General features: G+C 40.8%; 1 protein-coding gene across 3 annotated transcripts in view; it reads left to right on the top strand.

The window, feature by feature from the left end:
* Nucleotides 1–5,522: 5,522 nt before the first annotated feature.
* Nucleotides 5,523–21,326, top strand: part of LOC122540382 (uncharacterized) — a 33,117-nt gene continuing 17,313 nt past the window's right edge. The window contains exons 1-2 of one of the 3 annotated variants that reach the window (XM_087980377.1): nt 5,523–7,102; nt 20,552–21,136. In XM_087980377.1, coding sequence (XP_087836503.1) covers nt 6,849–7,102; nt 20,552–21,136 — 839 coding nt within the window. In that variant the 5' untranslated portion in view covers nt 5,523–6,848. Of the gene's footprint in view, nt 7,103–19,625; nt 19,734–20,551; nt 21,137–21,326 lie in introns of those variants that run through there. The other 2 variants (XM_087980376.1, XM_043676030.2) reach the window with 2 other exon arrangements.

Genomic DNA, 21,326 nt, shown 5'->3' with positions numbered 1-21,326 from the left:
TTTCGAGTCAACATGCCAATCAATTAGCACCCTGTTCTTTTGTAGTATAATTAATTGTCGTTGTTTGAAAATTTAAATTGTCATATTTGTCCTGATGAATGCAAAATGAAAAGCTTTGGCAGCATGTTTCTCTTGTCAAAAATGTATTCTATTTAGAAAATTCACAGTTCAGGAGACAGATTTTCCACTTTTGAACCAACAATAGGACATAATTCTTGTAGTTCTGGTAAGGCAATCAAGGTCCAGCATTGACGTCTTGCAGAAAAATGGTCACTGTTGAAATATTCTCAGCATTCCAAATTGTGAAGAATTCAAGCCAAATGTTAATTTGAAAGGAGAAAGCAAGGAAAAATAACGCAGAATAATTTTATAAAATTGAGGGAAACAGATGTTTTACACCATGTGGTTTAAAGGTCACATTTCAGGTTTCAAGCTAAAAGCACAGTGGATATATCTGTGCAATATGTACGTTAAGGCATGAAATTAACTTTTGTAACAAAACCAGGAAAGTTCCCTTCTTCATAACTACTTTCACCCCCACAAATGAAGCTTCACTTTCAGATGCTGAACATTCTATGACCTTGTTGATAGTTATACATTCTGGACTAAAATTAATATTCTACAAACCATATTCCCATTCACTGACATGATTCCAGCCAGTTTATCTTCTAGAGACTCCAGTAACCTGTTCAGCATGGTTTATATGTTGTGAGCACTTATTGCCTTTTTTCAACTGCTGATAGGAACATAGGAATGGAGTACATCATTTAGCTAGTCCAACCTGCTCCACCATTTAACATGACTGTGGCTGATCGTACACTTCAATGCCTTTTACTCAGGAGAAAGTAAGGACTGCAGATGCTGGAGATCAGAATCGAGAGTGGGGTGCTGGAAAAGCACAGCAGGTCAGGCAGCATCTGAGGAGCAGAAGAATCGATGTTTTGGGCAAGAGCCCTTCATCAGGCCCCAATGCTTTTTACTCAGTCTCTCCCTATAAACCTTTTATGCCATTAGTAATCTACAAATCACTACTTTCAACATACTCAAAGACTGATCATCCACAGCCCTCTGTAATAGAGAATTTTAAAGATTCACAACCATCTGAGTAAAACAATCTCTCCTCACCATGATCCTCATAGCATCACCTTTATTTTTAAATTAATTACAATTATTTTAAAATTAAGACCAATGGAGAAATTTCTTCACTTGGACTGGTGAGCCTGAGGAATTCTCTGTCATAGAAAATGGTTGAGGCGAAAACATTGAATGTTAGATATAGTTCTTAGGACTAAAGGAATCAAAGAGTATATGGAGAAAATGGGAACAGGGTACTGAATTGGATGATCGGCCATGATCATATTGAATAGCAGACAAGGTCAAAGGGCCGAATGTCATATTCTGGCTCCTACGTTCTATGTTTCTATGGTTCTAACATCTTACCTGCATTTGCTGTAAAGTTTACAAGCCCTGTTAAGCCAATCTTTCTTCATAGGATGGTCCCGCCATCCTAGGAACAGACCTCGTGAGCATTTCTTTCACTTCTGCAATAATAATATTCTTTCTAAGAAAAGGAGACTAAAACCACAAACAGTATTCCAAATGCAGTCTAACAAAATTTCTATTCAACTGAAGTAAGACTTCATTAGTCCTGTACTCAAAACCCCTTATAATAAGGGTGAACATTCCATAAGCCTTCTTAGTAGATTGCTGTACCTGCATATTACTCTTCAGTGATGTATTGACAAGAATACCAAGATCCCTTTGTACATTTGTACTTCCCAACTGTTTGCTTTTTAAGAAATACTCTGCACCTCTGTTCCTCCTACCAAAGTTTTTCCACACGGTCTTGCCCATTCACTAACCTGTTCAAATCCTCCTGAAGCCGCTGAACATCTTCCTCACAATACATGTTCCATCTTAGCTTAATATCATTCATAAATTTGGAAATATCTGTATTACTTTTGGTCTCTACATACATTCTCTTTTAAGAGGGCCCCAACCCTGCACATTTTCCCCTAAAACTACTGTGGTTAATTTTCATTTTTTTTAAATGGTGAGATAGAAAATGAAGACACCTTTCCTTTTTTACCACCACCAGGAAAACACTCATGTTTAGGAACACAGGAATATTTAGGAACACAGGAACGTAGGAATTAGGAGCAGGAGCGGGCAATTCATCCCTTTGAGCCCGCTCCACCATTGAACATGATTATGGCTGATCTTATCCTGGTCTCAACTCCACTCTCCCATCTGCTCCCAATAGCCCTTCATCCCACTTTTTTAGAATCAGAAACATATCTACTTCTTTCCTGAATTTGATGATTGATTCTATCGCCACTGCATTCTGGAGCAGTGAGTCCCACAGATTTACAAAGTTTCTCCTCATCTCAGTTCTGAACCTACCTTCTCTCACTCTATATCTATTAACTCTTGTTCAAGACTGACCCTCAAGGGGGACCATCTGTTCAATGTCTATCTTATCAATCCCCTTTAGCATCTTATATACCTCAATCAGATCTCCGTCATTCTTTTGAACTCCTGTGAGTACAAGCCCAAACTATTCAACCGCTCCTCATACAACACCCTTTCATCCATGGAATTAATCTGCTGAATTTGCCTTCAACATTTTGGGAAGTAGAATATCACACTCAGGAACTTATCAATGTTCAGCCCTATTAATTTCTCAATCTTTTTACTAAGTATAACCTTCTTACTAATACTAATTTCCTTCAACTCCTTGTTCTCTTAAGTCATTTGAATTTCTAATTCTGCGAGATTTTCTGTCATTTCTCAATCCCCCACTATAAATTCTTCTGACTCTGCCTGGAATGGATTCACATTTGTCTTAGCTGAAAATGTGTTGCTGGAAAAGCGCAGCAGGTCAGGCAGCATCCAGGGAACAGGAGAATCGACGTTTCGGGCATAAGCCCTTCTTTAGGAGGGCTTATGCCAGAAACGTCGGTTTTCCTGTTCCCTGGATGCTGCCTGACCTGCTGCGCTTTTCCAGCAACACATTTTCAGCTCTGATTTCCAGCATCTGCAGACCTCACTTTCTCCTCACATTTGTTAGGCAAACAATTTTTAAAATATACTTTTTGAAGCTTTTCAATAATTTGTATGTATGCACTAGATTACGTTCACATTCTATTCTCCCCTTGCTAATACATTTCTTGGTCTTCCTTTGCTGTGTTGTAAAAGCCTCCCAATCCTCAAATTTTCTGCTGTTTCTGGCAACTTCATCAGCCTTTTCTTTTAATCTTACAATTTGCCTAACTTTCTTTTTTAACCTCAGTTTACAGACTTTTTTTGAGCTTGTGCATCTTGAATGTACTGTTACTTTAAGCTATGTAACAGTTCTAAAGAGACTACTGTATCCTTTGCCAATGTATAGTCAAACTTAAAAATTACACAATACCAGGTTATAATCCAACAGGTTTATTTGGAAGTACTAGTTTTCGGAGTGCTACTCCTTCATCAGGTAGCTGTGGAGAAGGATCATAAGACACACAATTTATAGCAAAAGATCACAGTATCATGCAACTGAAATGGTATATTAAACAGACCTAGATTGCTGTTCAGATTTTCATCTTTCAGAATGGGTTGCATGTTTCAGTCCATTAATATGTAAATCCCAGAACGTCTTTCAAGCCACATTCTCGAGCTGACAAGGTTTTTTAAAAAAAGTGACATTTCAGCTCAGAATAGTCATGTGCAGTCATGCCTTTTGATATAGTTCCCCAATCCATCTCAGCCAATTTATGTCTTCAAAATTTCCCTTATTCTAATTTAACACCTTGATCCCATGTCTAAAGTTCTTTTACAAGAAGATCATTAATTTGTTCTTTGCCATGAAATGAATCTAGATCTAAATTTATTCAAGTCAATTCCTCAAAATATTGGTTCATAAAAATCATCTGTAACACACTCCAGAAATTCGTCTTCTACAGCTTCAGTGTCCAACTGGTTTACATGCAGACTCAAGTCAACCAGGATAACTGGAATACCCATGCTACATCCTTCTCCCATCTACTGATTCAAACTGATTCTCCCAGAGAATCTTCACCTATTGCAGTCACAAAGTCTACATTTTTCACAGTTCATTATTATGCTTTCTGAAGATCACAATTGCAAACAATTTCCAAAGACAGTTGTAAAGTTTTAGCAGATATAACTCAGATTTACAACAGAATTTTTCAAATTAGCGTCCGTGCACCTGCAAAGCATCTGTGAACGAATCACTGAGGATTTATACCATTACCTTCACACTAAGTATAACAGTTTTGTGTAGTTTTTAATTGACCACCAGTTTTAAGTCTCAGACCTAATTAAATCAGACCCAACTGCTGAGAACTACCTGACAATTATAGAAAATCATCTAGGAAAAAGTGAGGGCTGCAGATACTGGAGATCAGAGCTGAAAATGTGTTGCTGGAAAAGCGCAGCAGGTCAGGCAGCATCCAGGGAACAGGAGAATCGACGTTTCGGGCATGAGCCGTTCTTCAGGAAGGGCTCATGCCCGAAACGTCGATTCTCCTGCTCCTTGGATGCTGCCTGACCTGCTGCGCTTTTCCAGCAACACATTTTCAGCATCAATTATAGAAAATCATCCAGGCACGCATTGTAGACTTGGAGAGATCGCTAGGCCGGCAGAGGGGACTGCAGTCCACAATATCATTAGGCATCATTGCATTCAAGATAGTGAACAGACAGCCAGCACTGCTCTCCTCTTCCGTGGATATAGAAAAACAGTCCTTCAGAGCAGCAAGTGGCACTATTCACCTCCCACACGGTGCAGACGGTATTGGTGTCCCCATGGCCAGCAGGCGGCACTGCTCTCCTCCAGCTCAGATGGGACAGAAGGTCAATTCTGGGCGGCAGGCGACGGTGTTTGACTCCTCCAGGGCGGCAGAGGGCGGTGTCTGAATCCTCCTGGAGCCGGGGTGCGGGCGACGATGTCTGACTCCTCCTGGGCGGCAGGGGGCGGTGTCTGAGTCCTCCTGGAGACTTGGGGGTGCATGCGGCGATGTTTGACTCCTCGTGGCAGGCAGGGGGCGGTCTCCGAGTCCTCCTGGAGGCGGGGGAGGGGATGGAAGCGGCGATGTCTGACTCCTCCTGGGCGTCAGGGGGCGATGACGAGTCTTCCTGAAGGCGGGAGGAGGGTGCGTGAAGCGTTGTTTGACCCCTCCTGGGCGGCAGGGGGAGATGTCTGAGTCCTCCTGGAGGCTGGGGGTGTTTGCGGCGATGTTTGACTCCTCCTTGGCAGCAGGGGGCGGTATTCGAGTCCTCCTGGAGGCGATGGGGAGGTGGAAGCGGCGATGTCTGACTCTTCCTGGGCGGCAGGGGGCGGTGACCGAGTCTTCCTGATGGCGGGGGGGAGGGTGCATGAAGCGTTGTTTGACTCCTCCTGGGCGGCAGGGGGCGCCGTGGCTGGTGCCGCGTGGAATGGTCGCATTTCCTGTAGTTTGTTTCCACATCCGGAAGGGGAGGGGAATGGATGCGGTTTTCACTAGCGATAATGCGTGCATTTGGATGAGAAACTGATGGGCCGGCAGTAGAACTACCGAGGGCCTTTACTGTTTGGCTTTTAATTTGTTTGCCACGGAGCCGCCAGAAAGTTGAAGCTCAGCGATTCGAGCTGCATCAGGCCTGCACCAGAACCTGGAAACGAAATAAATACTCGGTTGAAAGAGGGAGAAGACAGGCAGTAAATAAATAAACTGCACGGAGGCAGAAAAGCAGCCAAGTGAAGAGAGAGAAGATTTATCAGGCGAAACAGGAGATAATCAGGGAAGGGCTGGAGGGAGAGAAGGAAACCCCAGTGTAAGGAGAGGGAGATATCCAGGAAAGGGAGAAAGAGGTAAAAGAGGGCAAGGCAGTGAGCGGAAATTGAACCAGACACGAGGGAGAGGATTCGACATCAGAGGAGGGTATAAACAACTGTGATCACAGAGGGAGAAAAGTAAACCAGGGAAGGAGGAGATAAACAGTGGAGGAGGTATAACGAAACGAAAAGTGGGGGTGCGTGGAATAACAAACTGCAGAGGGAGGAAGAGATGGAAGGGAAAGAAGTATAACGAAACTAGTTCAGGAGAAAATTCTAAACTTGAGGAAGAATAGCAGAAACTGAAGAGGGACACTCAAATAAGAGGAAATGGGCTCTTTTAGAACCTGCAAAGAAGAGATGAAAAAACTGAATTGAGTAATTTGCAGAAGGGGAGAAGGAAGGTCCAGAAAGGACTACAGGCATCGGGTGAAAACAAGACATCTTATTAACATTGCAGAAGATAAGATCAAGAGCAGTGAGATACTGAGAAAAAGGAATGTGGAGAATTTAATAAGGACCACAAAGTGAAGAGGATGAAACAGGTGAAGCAGACAGGCCAACAGGGAGCAATATAGAATAAGTAGGGTGATGATGTCTAAACTAAAGAAAGAGAGAAACCTGTGAGAAAGAGATTGTCAAATAGTGAATAGAGAGAATATAATGTAAAACAGCTAATGAAGAAATACAGAAATCTGAACAAGAGGGAATAAATGTGTGCAGTGGAGAAGTATAAAATATCAGAAGAAAAGAATTTATTTGAAAATATTTAAATGCAAATCAGGGAATCGGTAAAGGTCTGAATTAGTTTTAAAAAAGACTTGCATGCTATGACCATTATGCAAATAGAACAAAGCAAGTTAGAAGACAGATTGAAAGGGAGGAGTAAATGTTGATGGGCTAAAGGGAAGGTTACAAAGACTACTCATTGCACAGTACAGAGGCAGATAGTTATTGGGATCGTTGGAGAGGAAAGGTTGTTGTGATATTGAAAAATCTGAAAAGCAGAAGCAATAGTATTTTAAACATGGGAAGGAAGAAAAAATCTCTGCATGATTATGCTGCTGAATTCTGTGACTTGTCAGTGAAAAGGCATGTTGTTGAGCAAAAGGAAGGAGGAGAAAGAGATTTGGTGGAGATTTTATATTGTAAATCCTGTGAGATTCCGATGAGTGCCCGGAGGGACCGTATTTTAGAACATTTGGCATCGGCTAGGCACTACCGCAATAAACGACTGGAGAAGCATACCTCAGCCAGGCTTCATGCAACCACATTACTCATGTAAGTTAAACAAATTGCTTTGAGAAATTGTGTAAAGTGTCAACACATCTACAAGGTTGTTCACCTGTCCCTTTGTTGTATGCATGCACCTCACAATGCAACAAATGCACTGATTCAGCCAAGATGGTTTGAAACATGGATCATGGAAAACTGTAATACTTTATTAAATTATCTGCAGTTTGACTAGCCAATACCTTAAATGACCGTGTGTATTTCAGAGAACAACAGGGTCCTAGGTTTGATTACTATGTTCATTTCTCTGATTTGAACTGGGTGGTGGCAGGAATGCTATGTTCAGGACCAAGTTGAGAGTAACTGTGATACCCCATATGGTTAAATATTCTGCTGATATTTGCTGTCTCATCCCTGTCTCATGAATGACCAAGTTAGGTGAGATATCGAAATGACACCATAACCTTTTCTCAGCAAGGATCGACACCTTGGGCAAAAACAGAAAAATGAAGTAAGAATTGAGAGGTTTGGACTGTGGCTGAGAGTGTTGATAAAGAAGAGAAGACTTCTTAGGTAGCAATGTAGTAATGTTTTGATGCAGACTATTTGTTCTAAACAAGGTGCAATTGGGTACATTTTAAAGGAGTATATTTTGTTTCTGTAACATGTTGCTGTCAAGTATATGGTCTGTTGGATAAGCAGCAGTATTTGTGTTAGATCAAAGATAAAGTTGACAGAGTCTTACTAGACTCTAGGGCTGCTCTGTCATTAGAGCGAGACAACTGATGTTGATTTAGTCCGAGGGTCACCATGCCTCAGGAGAAGGGAGAGTTTGAAAAGGAGCGTCCCTTGTGGTAATCTTAGCTGATGCGGGATTTGAACCCATGCTATTGACGTTACTGTGCATCACAAACCAGCTGTCCTGACAATTGAACTAACCAATCTCCTGTAAGAGAAGCAGAGCTCAAGAAATGAGAGGGCCCCAGGTTTAATTTTTAGTCTGCATTGCTGAGCTGATGTCAACTAGGAAAAGCATTGCAATTGGCTTCTTCACCTCCAGATGAGGGAAAAAAACAACATCAATCAGCATAAGAGGTTCAGTGCGCTTGGTGGGTACTGTATAAGAGTCAGTTTTGATCCTACCTGTGGTTGAATACCAGCTCACTGTAAAGAATGACCAATTACGTGAAGAACAGCAAAACATGGGAAATGGTGAATCAAAGATCTGTACCAACAAAGATGGGGGCATCCATTGCATTGGAGAAGAAGGTCTGAAAAATCCCTTATTTTGCTAAAAATCTTCTTTTAAATCCTGGGTTACCTAAATCACCACATCATCGCAATTATTAAAAAAAAAGTATACATCATACTGCAGACGGGGCTGTTGATCACTGATTCCCTTAAGCTCATCATAACATCCACTTCCTCTATCTCTCTCATGCCGTCTTATTCTATCAGTTAGGGGAATTCTTCCCTTCATCCTTGTCATGAATTGTTGCTGTTGGTTTGTGAATTACTTTTTCCCCTCTTGATCTTTGTCTCCCTCTTTCTTTTTGTCACTCATTACCCACTGTCCCAACCATGATAGCCCTCTTTCTTTTAACTTGGCCCTCTCCCAGATGGTCTAAATTACTTTCTATCCATTGTTGCATTTGCTTTGCAGTCTTAGCCAAGGGCTTGCGCAGATCCTATTCTTATTATGTAGAGTAATGTGCTTCAGAGATCAGTCCTTTTACTGAATTGCTCTGCATCGTAAGATGCATTGCTGAGGAGATATAATTCTCTTACTTTGTTTCAAGTTCTTTCTCGTTTCCTGCTTTCCCTTTCAATGAAATCTCCTGTTGACCAGTTGCAAGCAATGGTCATGGACGGATTGCACTGATAAACATTTGGTGTGTGGCCTGCAACCTGCTTTCTGCATTGATATAAGAAATAATTGAGGTGTTTAAAAAGCACCTTTTCCAACCATAGACAACCCACAGTGCTAGATTAGATAACAGTGACTAGATTAGATTACTTACAGTGTGGAAACAGGTCCTTCAGCCCAACAAGTCCACCCAGACCCATTCCCCTACATTCACCCCACACTACGGGCAATTTAGCATGGTCAATTCACCTAACCTGCACAATTTTGGACTGTGGGAGGAAACCGGAGCATCGAGAGGAAACCCACGCAGACACTGGGAGAATGTGCAGACTCCATACAGTTAGTCGCTGAGGCAGGAACTGAACCCAGGTCTCTGGTGCTGTGAGGCAGCAGTGCTAACCACTGTATCACCGTGCCGCCCATTATTTTACAGGCCCTTCAGCCCAACAAGTCCACACCGACCCTCCGAAGAGCAACCCACCCAGACCCATTCCGCTACATCTAACGCTACGGGCAATTTAGCATGGCCAATTCACCTAAACTGCACATTTTTGGACTGTGGGAGGAAACCGGAGCACCCAGAGGAAACCCACACAGACACGGGGGGAATGTGCAAACTCCACACAGACAGTTGCCTAAGGCGGGAATCGAACCCGGGTCTCTGGCGCTGTGAGGCAGCAGTGCTAACCACCGTGCTGCCCAGTGCTTTACCGCCAATATTTGAAAATGTCTGCATTGTTGTAATTTAGAAAACATAACTAGTTTGTGCACACTAAGCTCCCACAACCAATATGATGATCACAAGATAATCTCTTTTATAATGTTGGTTAAGGGGTGGACATTCACTTAGGACATTGAGGAGAACTTTGCTTATCTTTTAATTAGTTCTTGGGATCCTTTATATTCACAGGGCAGACAGATCCTAGATTACCTGAAAGGTTGCATCTCTCGTCGGGTTACACTCCATCAGTAGTGTACTGGAGTGATATATCGAGGAACCTTGATTGTCTGAACGAGATGGGTGGACACTATTTTGTTCGGATAATTGATTGTTTGGTTAATTGATTTTATCTGGGGCTTGGAATTTTCTGTGAAGTCTGCGCCCTGTTCAGGAGACTAGGCAGCAGCACACCAAGTGAGGCCCCACCTGCCCCCACTGCCTGCCCGACCCCAACCCGTGCTCCCCCCAACTCCAACCAACACCGCGCCCCCACCTGTCCCCAACACTGCACCCCAGTGCAATCCCTGTCCATGCCCCTGTCCAAACCCCTGGCTGCTGGACTGGACACCAATAGCAAGACTGCTGCTGCTGCTTTTTTGGGGTAAGTCTCCAACTAGCGAGCGCGTGCACGAGCACAACTTGTTACTGCAACTTTTTGACATGTTCCACCTTTACCCTGTACAGGACAATGTTGGAGACATTACGTGGGGAAGGGGGGTTTAGGGTACACCCCTGTGTAGAACTCCAGGGAAAGTGTTGGGGGACAGTGAGGGAGGGCGGGAGGTCAGTTATTTAGAGGTGGTGCCTGGACCGTCCAGGACTGTTCTCAGCAGCATTTCAGTGAGCAGAGTTTGTTTTTCATCATTGTACTTGTAAACAAAAGATGTGATCAGGGTTGAAACAGCTCTTTGATGTAATGTTTCTATCGGAAACTTGAGATCCCCTTTGGATAATCCGATATTCGGATAATCGAGATTCCTCTGTACTCTATTCTGTCAACATCAATGGTTATCTTTTTCAAAGAAATTAGTGCAAAACCTTGCGCTCATGCAGACATCGGACAGCTTCAGCTCCATTTTACCCCTGTAACTCCCTTAATATAGAACCTTAAGATCTGAAAGTCACTTTGGCCAAACTGGTGGATAAAACCACCACCTAGTGTGTTGCCAGGCTACACAAACTGAACAGTCTTCAGTGCTGCCTCTGATTTTTGCTGAATTAGCTGTCCTTAGTAAGGGCGACAGTATAGACATGGCATTTCCCCTCAGTGCCTGTAGATTAGGCATGGGCAGTAAAACAGTCATGATTCCTCCTCCTATTTAGTCTTCAATGATTCTTAGTAAAAAGCAAGAATGTGTTAGCCCTAAGAAAGAGATTGGGCTGTCATGGTTGACAAGTTGATATTTCCTTGTGGCAAAGGTAGGTGGAAAGCCTCATGTCGTCGTCTGGAAACATCTCAGAAGTGCTTCATTTCACAAACTTTACCTATTATTGAAATGTAGGTGGTCAGCTGGCAGAACTTTAGTTTAACGTTTCGTACAAGATGAAATTTCTGATGCCTCAGCATTCTTTCAGTACTGGAATGAAGTGTCAATGCTAAGTAAGGGCCTCAGGTATTGAACATTCAACTATCCAACATGTGTAAGACCAGTGGAGTGGGCATCAACAAAGTCAGTTTTTAATAACTTACACTGTTAAATTCATGAATTTTCTTTTTGTTTGCTGAATTGGTTTAAAAAAAATTCAAATCTTAAAACAAAGATGCCACCAGGTGAAGAAAGGTTATCTGGCTTCCCGTCTTTTATTCCCCCTCAGTCAGTCACAGCAAGTATTTTCTTTCCGGAAAGCGCACAATTAAAGTGTAGTACTTGTCAAAATTAAGGAGTCCATTATAAGTCAGTGAAAGAAAAAATGAATTTTGTGATCCAACTCCAAGAGAAGTAATACAACACAATATCACATACACGCAAACACAGGTATGAAGCTTAAGAAGGGGAGAGTGACTAGTTTAAAAAGGAAGATAAAAGCATATTTAGTTTAAAGGTTCTTAGTTCCTCATTTTGAGATTTGAACCTGAGATTATGGCTGTTTAGTTGATGTCCTGTTTCTCTAGCAAGCAACGGAATTTGTGGAACCTTGAGGTCCCAGTGAGTGGGTGTTTCTCTGAGCTTTGTTATTGATTAGATTAGATTACATTAGAGTGTGGAAACAGGCCCTTCGGCCCAACAAGTCTACACCGATCCGCTGAAGCGCAACCCACCCATACATTTACCCCTTACCTAACACTACGGGCAATTTAGCATGGCCAATTCACCTGACCTGCACATCTTTGGACTGTGAGAGGAAACCGGAGCACCGGGAGGAAACCCACGCAGACACGGGGAGAACGTGCAAACTCCACACAGTCAGTGGCCTGAGGCGGGAATTGAACCCGGGTCTCTGGCGCTGTGAGGCAGCAGTGCTAACCACTGTGCCACCGTGCTGCCCACGGTTTTGCCGCTGGTTTAAAAGAGGTAGAGACTGTCTTTCAGTTTTTAATTCTCTGTTCATGCCAAAAGCTGTTCACCTGAAATATAGTTGTGTATCCCTATGTTTGGTGTCATTGTTTATATCAAGCTGGCTATTGTGCAGATGAAAAGTCATCTGCACAATGTGATCTAGTGAATGGGACAGTTTTTGGTATTAATTTCTTACTAAATTTTCCTTTTTGTTTAATTTAACAATTAACTAGTGATTGCACTTTAAGAGAAGATGTGTTGTATTCCAGTCTTAAAACATGCTGCATAGGTTCTCTGAGAAAAGCTTTTGTAGCTTCACCAGGTTGACACCACATTTTTAGTTGTGGCACACCTCTCTGCACACTTCATTGAATCGGGGTTGATCCCTGCTTTAATTTAATGTAAGAGTGAAGGATATGCCAGTCTGAGGTTTCGGATTGTGTTGGACTGCAATTCTGCTGCTGCTACTGGCCCACAGCTACTCGTGCATGCCCAGTCTTGAGATGCTAAATCTGTTCAAAATCTGTCACACTTAACATGATCATAGAGCCACACAAAATTGTAGAGAGTATTCCTAGTTTGAAGATGAGACTTCACATTTACCTTCAAGGTTTGTGCTGTGGCCACTCTTAACAGTACTAACAGGTGCATTTGCGGCAGACAGATTGGTGAGGATGGGATCAAGTTTGTTTCCCTTTTGTTGGTTCAACCACCTTTGGCAGATGCAGCCCAGTATTAATGCCTTTTAGGACTCTACCAATTTGGTTAGAAGTGATGCTGCCAAGCTGCTCTTTAAAGTGATACCACAGTGATGTTTGTAAAGAGGGCTTTGCAGGGTTAACAGGGCTGTTGTTTGCCTTTGTCATTTTCAGAGTCAAGGCAGTTTAATTCCTTTTTTGAGACTTTTAAGGTGGGGGGAAGGGGTGAAAGGCATTGAAGGGCTGATATCAGTCATGATCGTATTGAATGACAGAGCAGACTTGGTTGGCAGAATGGTCCACTTCAATTCCTATCTTCCTATCCCAGTGTATGAAGTTACCTGAAACGTGTAAATTAAAATAGGAGACCAAGGTTTCTTGACTAAGTTTCACAGCCTTTCGAGAAAATGTTAATTCCAGCTCAGTCTGTATTTGTTTATCTCCCATTTGTTTCATGGGTTTGCCAAGTAAGGGTGTTAAAATCTGATTGGGCCATGAACAGTAGCACAGGCTGTCTGAGGATAACCACTGTGGTCATTTGTTTTCCCCTTTTCTTTTTAAAGAAAAAAATTTCAATCCATGAAAGATTCCAGATTTTGAAATCACTTGATTGAAGTTGTGACTCAATAGTCCATATTTTACCACAATCATGGCAGCTTACATGCGGAGCAAGAATGGCATTGCAAAGACATAGTTGTTAGATAGTCTTTTGAGGCTGAAAGACCAACTCGGGTCATTCTAAGAGTTAAGATCGCAACTGTTCTTCTCTGTAAAACCTACAAGAAGGTTTTATCATCCAGCCAATCACATTCAAACAGTGCTTTTAATGTAATAAAACATCAGTTCATTTCCCCGTAGTGGTTGGTAAGTGGCTAGATTCACAAGAATATAACATTTTACAGTATCCTGTGATTATTGGAGTCTCTTAGCAATGTCTGTGCACTGTGTGAATACTTAGAGGTTGCCATTTGGCTTGATTACATCTTTTTAAAGTCCCTTTCTTGCCTTTGAGTTTAGATAATGTTAAGAATTTTCTACAAATTTACCTAGATTATTTGTGGACCAGGTTTTCCCCTCCTGGTTTTTTTTCCCCAATGCTAAAATCATGAAATAAAGCAGATTTTTAGCATGACAGTTAAAAACTAAAACTAAACATCTTTGGATCTAAGCCTAGGTAGCTTAGCTTGGAAAGATGCTCATGGAAGCAAACCCGAGGAGAGGGACATTTGGAAGAAAAAAAAATCATCTTTCACTTTTCGTCTCCGGGCATCACTGGAGCCCATCTTTCATAGTATCAAGTTAACATTGAATGTAACCAGTTCAAATACATAAGATTTGTGATAGCTCGCTAACAAACAAATGACTAAAAATAAAAATCAATTATTGTTCCCAGAATCTTGCAGAATAGATTCTGGGCTGATCTGAGAAGATCAATGTGTGTTGCATTTCCCTTTCCATGCTTATTTATGCTGACTATATTCAAAGCAACAATCAATTTGTGTGGATAAGTTTCTTTTGATTACATTGTTTGATCTCATCTGGCATTGGCATGTTTTTGAGATGTACAGAGTGTTCCTTACATTGTCTTCAATTGCTCAGTTGACACTGGCATCAAGGTTCAGTTAACACAGTAGTGCCATTTGATATTGGGAAGAAAGTGAGCTGTTCAGCTTTCTGAGCCTGTTCTGCTGTTAAATTTAATCAAGGCCAGCATCTCCAATTCTACTTTTTTTCCCCTGGTTTTGCTTGTATTCCTTTCTAACCATACTTAACAGAAATCTACGAGATGCAATTTGAATTGGTGTTCGCATTGAGGATATGCTATAAGTCACTCAAGCTTCACTCCTGTGTATGGGTTAATTCTGTTAGTACATAATGAACCTGAGGCAGAGGAAGCCTTCAAACATACTTCAAGACCTGGTCTCGTGTTTTAACTGAGTCAACATCAACTGAGTTGGACAAAATGGAAGACCACATTGCATTGCAATGACCTGAATGCTGCAACCATTCCCAGAAGGGATACATTGTAAACATTTTCTTGAGGCAAGAGGGTATCAATTTAGCACAGGCAGCAAATGTTTATTTTCTTTGAATAGTGTTTTGGAATTGTGATCTCCCCCCTCCTTCATGATTTTTATTCTGTTCTGTGGATCCACTGGAAGAGGAGTAAATGATGATCTTTGGTTTTCAAAGTGATGATATGTCCACATTAAAGGATGGTTCTTCATTTCCCTCTGAAGTTGAGTTGTTGAGGACCCGTAAATGCTTGTTTACGTGGGCTGACATAATTCTACTGGGTAAGCAGTTAATATGTCTTTTTTTTTGTTGGAGCAGCTGAAGATGTTTCTAAAATTATTGTTCAGAGAGTGCTAAGACCTGATCTTCTTTGACACCCTTTGTGACTCCTGTAGTGATCTAGTTTTATTTAGCATTTTTAAGTTTAAAAATAGCTCTTTTCTTTTGCATCTTTCTAGTTTATTCAGGGGATGTGTGACTGAGCCAACTTATATTATTGTCTTTGAGAAGGTAATGGTGAACTGCTTTCTTGAACCACTGCATCCATTTGGTGTAGGTAGACCCTCAATATTTTTACGGAAGGAGTCCTATGATTTTGACCCAGGAATACTGAAGAAACAGCGATTTGTTATGAGGTCAGGATGGTGTGTCTTGGAGAGGGATCTCAAGTGGTTTCAGTTGTGTATTCTAATTCACTTTGTCCAGAAAGTGTTGACATATACTGTGTGTAGTTTCACACTTGCTCACTAATAACTTAGTCGTTCTTCATATCCCAGCTTCAACGTTGAGTACCCAATGCATTGTAAGAATACAAGCAGGCTCAATTGAGGCACTTGTGGCCAGAGTTGCTGGTTTCAATGATGGGTATGAACCTTCTCTGGATTTGGATTCTGATTCTGATGGCATCCATGTACAGATTTCAAGGAGTTGCTGGATTCTAATGGAGTCAAATCAGCACCCACTCATCCCCACATACCCAAACACATATTTCTGTATCGCACCTCAGTGTTCTACTTCAGCTATCATAAATTTCTTTTTCTGCATTTCTACACTTGAGAGTCCAACTAAGGGTGTAAAATCTAATTGGGCCATCTGCCAATCAGTCGAAAAAGCTTTGCGTTTATAATATATTCTTCTGAGGGAATGAAGAGAATGTTTTAAAATATGCAATTATCAAATATACTGGATGGGTCCTCTCTAGTTTTGTTTTATTTTAGAAAAATAAATCTTATTAGATCACTGGGCTGGTTGGAAGATCAAACAGGATGTGATTCTTGGAAAATGAGAAAGCTGTGAATCATTGATTGTGTAGGGCCATGAAGTTCTTGATTTGATGCATTTGAAGTGAGATGACACAGGTAGAAGTAGCAGCTGTCGCTATAAATGCCTATTAGCTCAGCTTGAGAGGAGATCAAATTATTATATTCTCAGAAGTTGCTTTTGTCTTCAAGGCCCCATTGGAGTTTTGGCTGATTTATTTATAGGGGATTGAATTGCATAAAAATTATGACAGAGAAGCAGTTCATTTTTCTCAACAGGTCCATACTAGTGTTTATGCTGCACACAACCAGCTCTCATCTTACTTAATCTTAGGCTGTCATCTGTGTTGCTTTATTACTGTTCTCTTTCCATCTCTATTGATTCTCTTGCAAATCACATTTGTCAGGTGCATACGTCTAGAAAAGTGCTCTACAAAGTAATGTCAAAGATGACCAAGGCAGTTGCTGAATAGTAGGGGAAAATATGAAAGCCAGTAAATAATAGTTACAGCAGATGAATTTATCAGTATTACTTGTTTCCTTCCTGTCTTTAACTTCTTACAAACTACCTTTTGTTGATTTCTTTAAGTAGTTTTCCCAAGATGATTTGAAATTCTCATAAAACGTAGACTCTTCATTTCTTGCACAGCTTTTGTTTGTTTATTCTTACATCCTTTTTCGGTTCTTTTGTGTGCCCCCATTGTCTGGGGAGTGAGGAATCTGTAGCTCTTGTACCATTGTTGCTTTTTGGTTTAAGGAATGAAAATAACATTATCCATTCCAGTTGTACTTGCATTTATGTTCCATAACTAACATAGTTAAAAACATTCCAAGGACTAATATAAAATAAAATCTGACATAGCTCACTTAGAGAAGTATTAAAACATAGGTGACCAAAAACTCCCTTAAGGATGTAGGTTTCAAGGGCTTTCTTAAAGGAGAGAAGGCGCAGATATATAGGAGGGAATTCCAGATCTTAGATCTGGATGACTGAAAACGCAGCTATGGCAGAACAATGAAGCTTTGGATCTGCAAGAGGCTGGAGTTGGAGAAATGGATGAATTGTAATTAGCTCACTCAACATTTAAGAAAAGATTGGATAAGGAAACTTGCTGCTGTTGAAAAACATAGATGTTATTTGGAGCAATTTATAAAATATGGTGCAGCAAGGGAAGAAATCAAAAAATGTCTTGTGTAAAATGCACATGTACAGTGCGCAAGCTTTGCTTCCCTTTGGCTTGGTTTTTGGTCATGATTTGTACCAACTATTCTGACCGGCTAAGTCAGCATTTTCTGTTCAGCCTTGTGTCAATTTGTCCGAAGTAGTTGCACGCTATGACCAGTAAGTGGCTTTTGAAATGTTTGAGATTTTATTTCCCAACTCTTGTCCTCTGATATATGCTTTAGTAACCATTTGTTTTTCATCTGTAGGCTGGGGGCATGTCATTTATGTTGTAAAGCACTGAACTTATTTTTAAATGAAGCTTTCACACAGGCAGCGAAGGAGTCTTACTTATTACTTTCTTTAGGGCAAAAATGAAAATGGAAGAATATGTTTTTTTAGAAATCATGCATGGTACCTTTGTAGTGAATACTTTTAATGGTAGTTACTTTCTTTCCAGGCAAATGTAGAAACTATTCATCAAACAAGACTTTACAAACTAACAGTGAGCTGACTGACACATTAGTAAGTCACATAGGTGATTGTGAAAAAGATAATATGCAACAAGACCTGGACTACATCTAGGCCAGGGCTAATATTTCTATCATTACTCAGCAAGTAACATTCTTGCCGCTCAAGTGCTAGGAAATGATATTTCCAATTAGAGAATCGAACCATCAGCCCTTAATGTTCAATAGCATTACCATCACTGAGTGCCCCATTATCAACATTGAGAGTTACATTGACTAGTAAATGAACTGGACCAGACACATTTGCAACTATATCACCATTTCTTCACTGTCACTGCATCTAAATCCTGGAAGTCCCTACATCCAATGGACTACACGGTTTAAGAACACAGCCCACCACTACTATGATGGGATGATTGCTGGGATAACTTGCTCTGAATTACACCATTTGTTTTAATGTTTTTCACTCAGTCAACAAATTGGCAGCTTCTTTTCCCATTGGTATGACTTTTTAGAATAAAAAGGATTTTTGCCAGGTTTCTTTTGTCAAAAATAGTTCATTATAAAACAAAAGTCATTTCTCTAAACAAGTGGCAAAACTGATCAGTAACTAAGCTATGATCCGACATTGAACTATATCCCCTTTTAATTCCAAAAGGCAACCATGGTGCAAAAGACACACACTGCAAAGTTAATATTTAAAAAAGGCTAAATTAAAACATAATTATTAGCTGATGATCTGAAAAACAAAAGATAGAATTTGACATATTTTCTCAGTCCACCAAGTTTCTCTTTGATGAAATTGAATTGAATTGCTATCAACTATAGATTGACAGGTAAGCTTTGGCTCCAATGGTTATCAGACTGGTTCCAATGCTTCGATAAGCAATCCCAGTTTAGCTTTACAAAGTTTACAAAAAACTGAAAATATTGAGTTGTGAAAAATTTATGGAGCTTTTAAATAACTGCAAGCAATATAGAATTTCAGAAGGGAAAATTGCCTTTGCTGCAAGCTTTGAAAACTTGTTCTTCTGACTTTGGAATAGAAGCAAAGACCAGAAGAGGTTGCGTGGCAACAATTGGTACAGGATTCCAGAGTCTTTTCTTAACAGGCTTTTCAAGGACATTGAAGTTGTTACATATGTTTATTTAGGGGTGCTGGTTTAAAGAGGAAATTATACTTAAGAGAATTTGCGATTGCATTACACTACTTGAGGAACAATCTTTAAAATGCACTTGAGCAATTGGAACAGGTACAATGGTTGAGATTTTCATCCAAGGGATAGCATTATATAATGAGGCATATAGCATAGTGTCTCGCCTGTATTCATAAATCCCGTGTGGATTTGAACTATGTATCTTCTTGAGCAAGGTGAGAGTGCTGTCATTTCAGCCAAGCTGACAGATCGGCTAGTTTTATAATGTTCCCATTTCCTAATTTAAAATTATCCAAAGCCTTCATTAGAAGAATTTCATTCCATGTCATTTTACAATGTATCTGTACAGTTAATGCGCCAGATTTCTGTTGTCGGTCAAGTAATCTTGAGGTCACCCCTGAAGTGTGGCATTCTTCCAACTAATAGGATTATAAACAAACTGGAGTAAAGCATTGCAGTTCCAAAAAATCCACGTTGCACAACTCTCTTGGCAATGATTGTGAGCTGACTTTTCTTTTGTTCTGTTTTGTTTTCCTTTCTCATTAATTAGAGTATTTAGGGTACTCTGGATTTTAATACTCACAGCAAAGCTTCAAAATTGAAATAAAGATTTGGCTAGAATTTGAATATCTATCAGTGACTTTGAGTGCTGTCCATGTGCTGAAGTGGGATTTAAGGATCAAGCTGTTTTTCTTCCTCGTTTTCTCTCTTCGTTGCAATAGTGACCACACTTCAAAAGCATTGCTTGCCTACAAATCATCATTGATTTCTTGAGATTATGGAAGGCACTGTTTAATTGGAACTCTTTTTACAGTGGAATAATTGTGCAAGGTGGGTATGGTGTGCTTTTTAAAGTTCCTCATTTTAAATAAGTTACTTCACAAATAGAGTCATAGAGATGTACAGCATGGAAACAGACCCTTTGGTCCAACCTGTCCATGCCAACCAGATATCCCAACCCAATCTAATCCCACCTGCCAGCACCCGGCCCATATCCCTTAAAACCCTTCCTATTCATATACCCATCCAATTGACCCTGAATGATGTGTTGACAAGCTATCTGATCTGGTAGAGCAAGGAAATGTCTCAGTGGTGTTCAATTCTATTCTGTTCTTTCACACACAAGCAGATACATCCAGTAAGGTTAATTGAATCACCAGGATAATAGTGCATGTGAACACACACAGTCCCCTCTCCCCCTCGTGTTGGCCAATTCAATTGAGAACCGGTGTAACTGTATCCTGCCATAATAGCTGATTCAAATAAAAGTAAAATACTATGGTTGCTAGAAATCTGAGATGATAACAGATCATCTGAAGAAGCTCAACAGGTCTGCCAACATCTGTACAGAGAAACAGAGTCAGGTTTTAAATCCATTGACTCTTCTTTAGAGTTGGTACAGTTCGATCCTGAAAAAGAGTCATTTGAGACATGAAAGGTTATCTCTGTTTTTCTCTTTCAACATCTGGTACCGCACCTGCTGAGATGGTGCAGCATGTTTCTATTTCTTGTCTAATTTAATCCTCTAACAGCTCAATTGTACTCTGCATTTTTCAAGTTAAATTTTGTGACTGGGGGAGTTAGTGGACATCAAAGATTATATAATTTTTAAGTTACCTAATGTTTTGCTGCTATATTCTCTTTCCTAGGTCTCCTCCTGTAGACTTTGCTGCTGGTATGTCCGTGCTCGATCAATCTGTTCTACCGCAGTCGTCATCTTTTGTGTTTCAACCCAACCCCTGTTCCACCAGCTTCAGCAACAACGTTTCATCTCCAGTGTCTCACCATCAGAATATGATCTCATTTAGAACCAGTGTATCCAACTCCACCACTAATACGGTGACTATCCACCATGACATGGCTACCTTAAACTCCCCATCACGTTCATCACCTTTATATAATGGTTTCCAAGTCCTTGGTCATTCACAATCTTCGAGACCCAGTGGGCAAAGGCACATTCTTCCTGAAGCTTCCAATAATGTTGCGTCCAACATGGCATTGGGGCGATATGGGAATGGTGGTTTGATGGGCAGCCGGATTGGACTGGCACTGTTTGGCGCGTGCAGTGGCAACAGAGCTTTGTTTAAAAGCATTGAAGAGGAAAGTGACTGCTGCTTGCTGTACATTGTGGAGGATTGCATCCAGGATTTGGAATGTACCTTCAGCACGGACATACTTGCAAACACCAGGGTGTTACGGGGGCAGGACGCTGAAATTGTGCTCAATGACGAACGGTACGATTGTGAGCTATGTATTAATTCTGCACAGACCTGCTTGTTTTGGAGCAATGAGTTTCTCTGATGGGGTCAGCAGGATAGTTGGGATAGATTAGTTTGCTGTGGTTTTTGAGAGTTTGCTTGATGGCTGAATGGGTGTAATCTCCAATTCATTTTCCTTAAATTGATAAGTTGTTTTGTTCTTCCT

The sequence above is a fragment of the Chiloscyllium plagiosum genome, unplaced genomic scaffold, assembly GCF_037043375.1.
Source record: "Chiloscyllium plagiosum isolate Xiang-an unplaced genomic scaffold, Cpla_swu_hap1 HiC_scaffold_37, whole genome shotgun sequence".
NCBI classification, from domain to species: domain Eukaryota; kingdom Metazoa; phylum Chordata; class Chondrichthyes; order Orectolobiformes; family Hemiscylliidae; genus Chiloscyllium; species Chiloscyllium plagiosum.
This window is presented reverse-complemented; position numbering and strand designations above follow the sequence as displayed.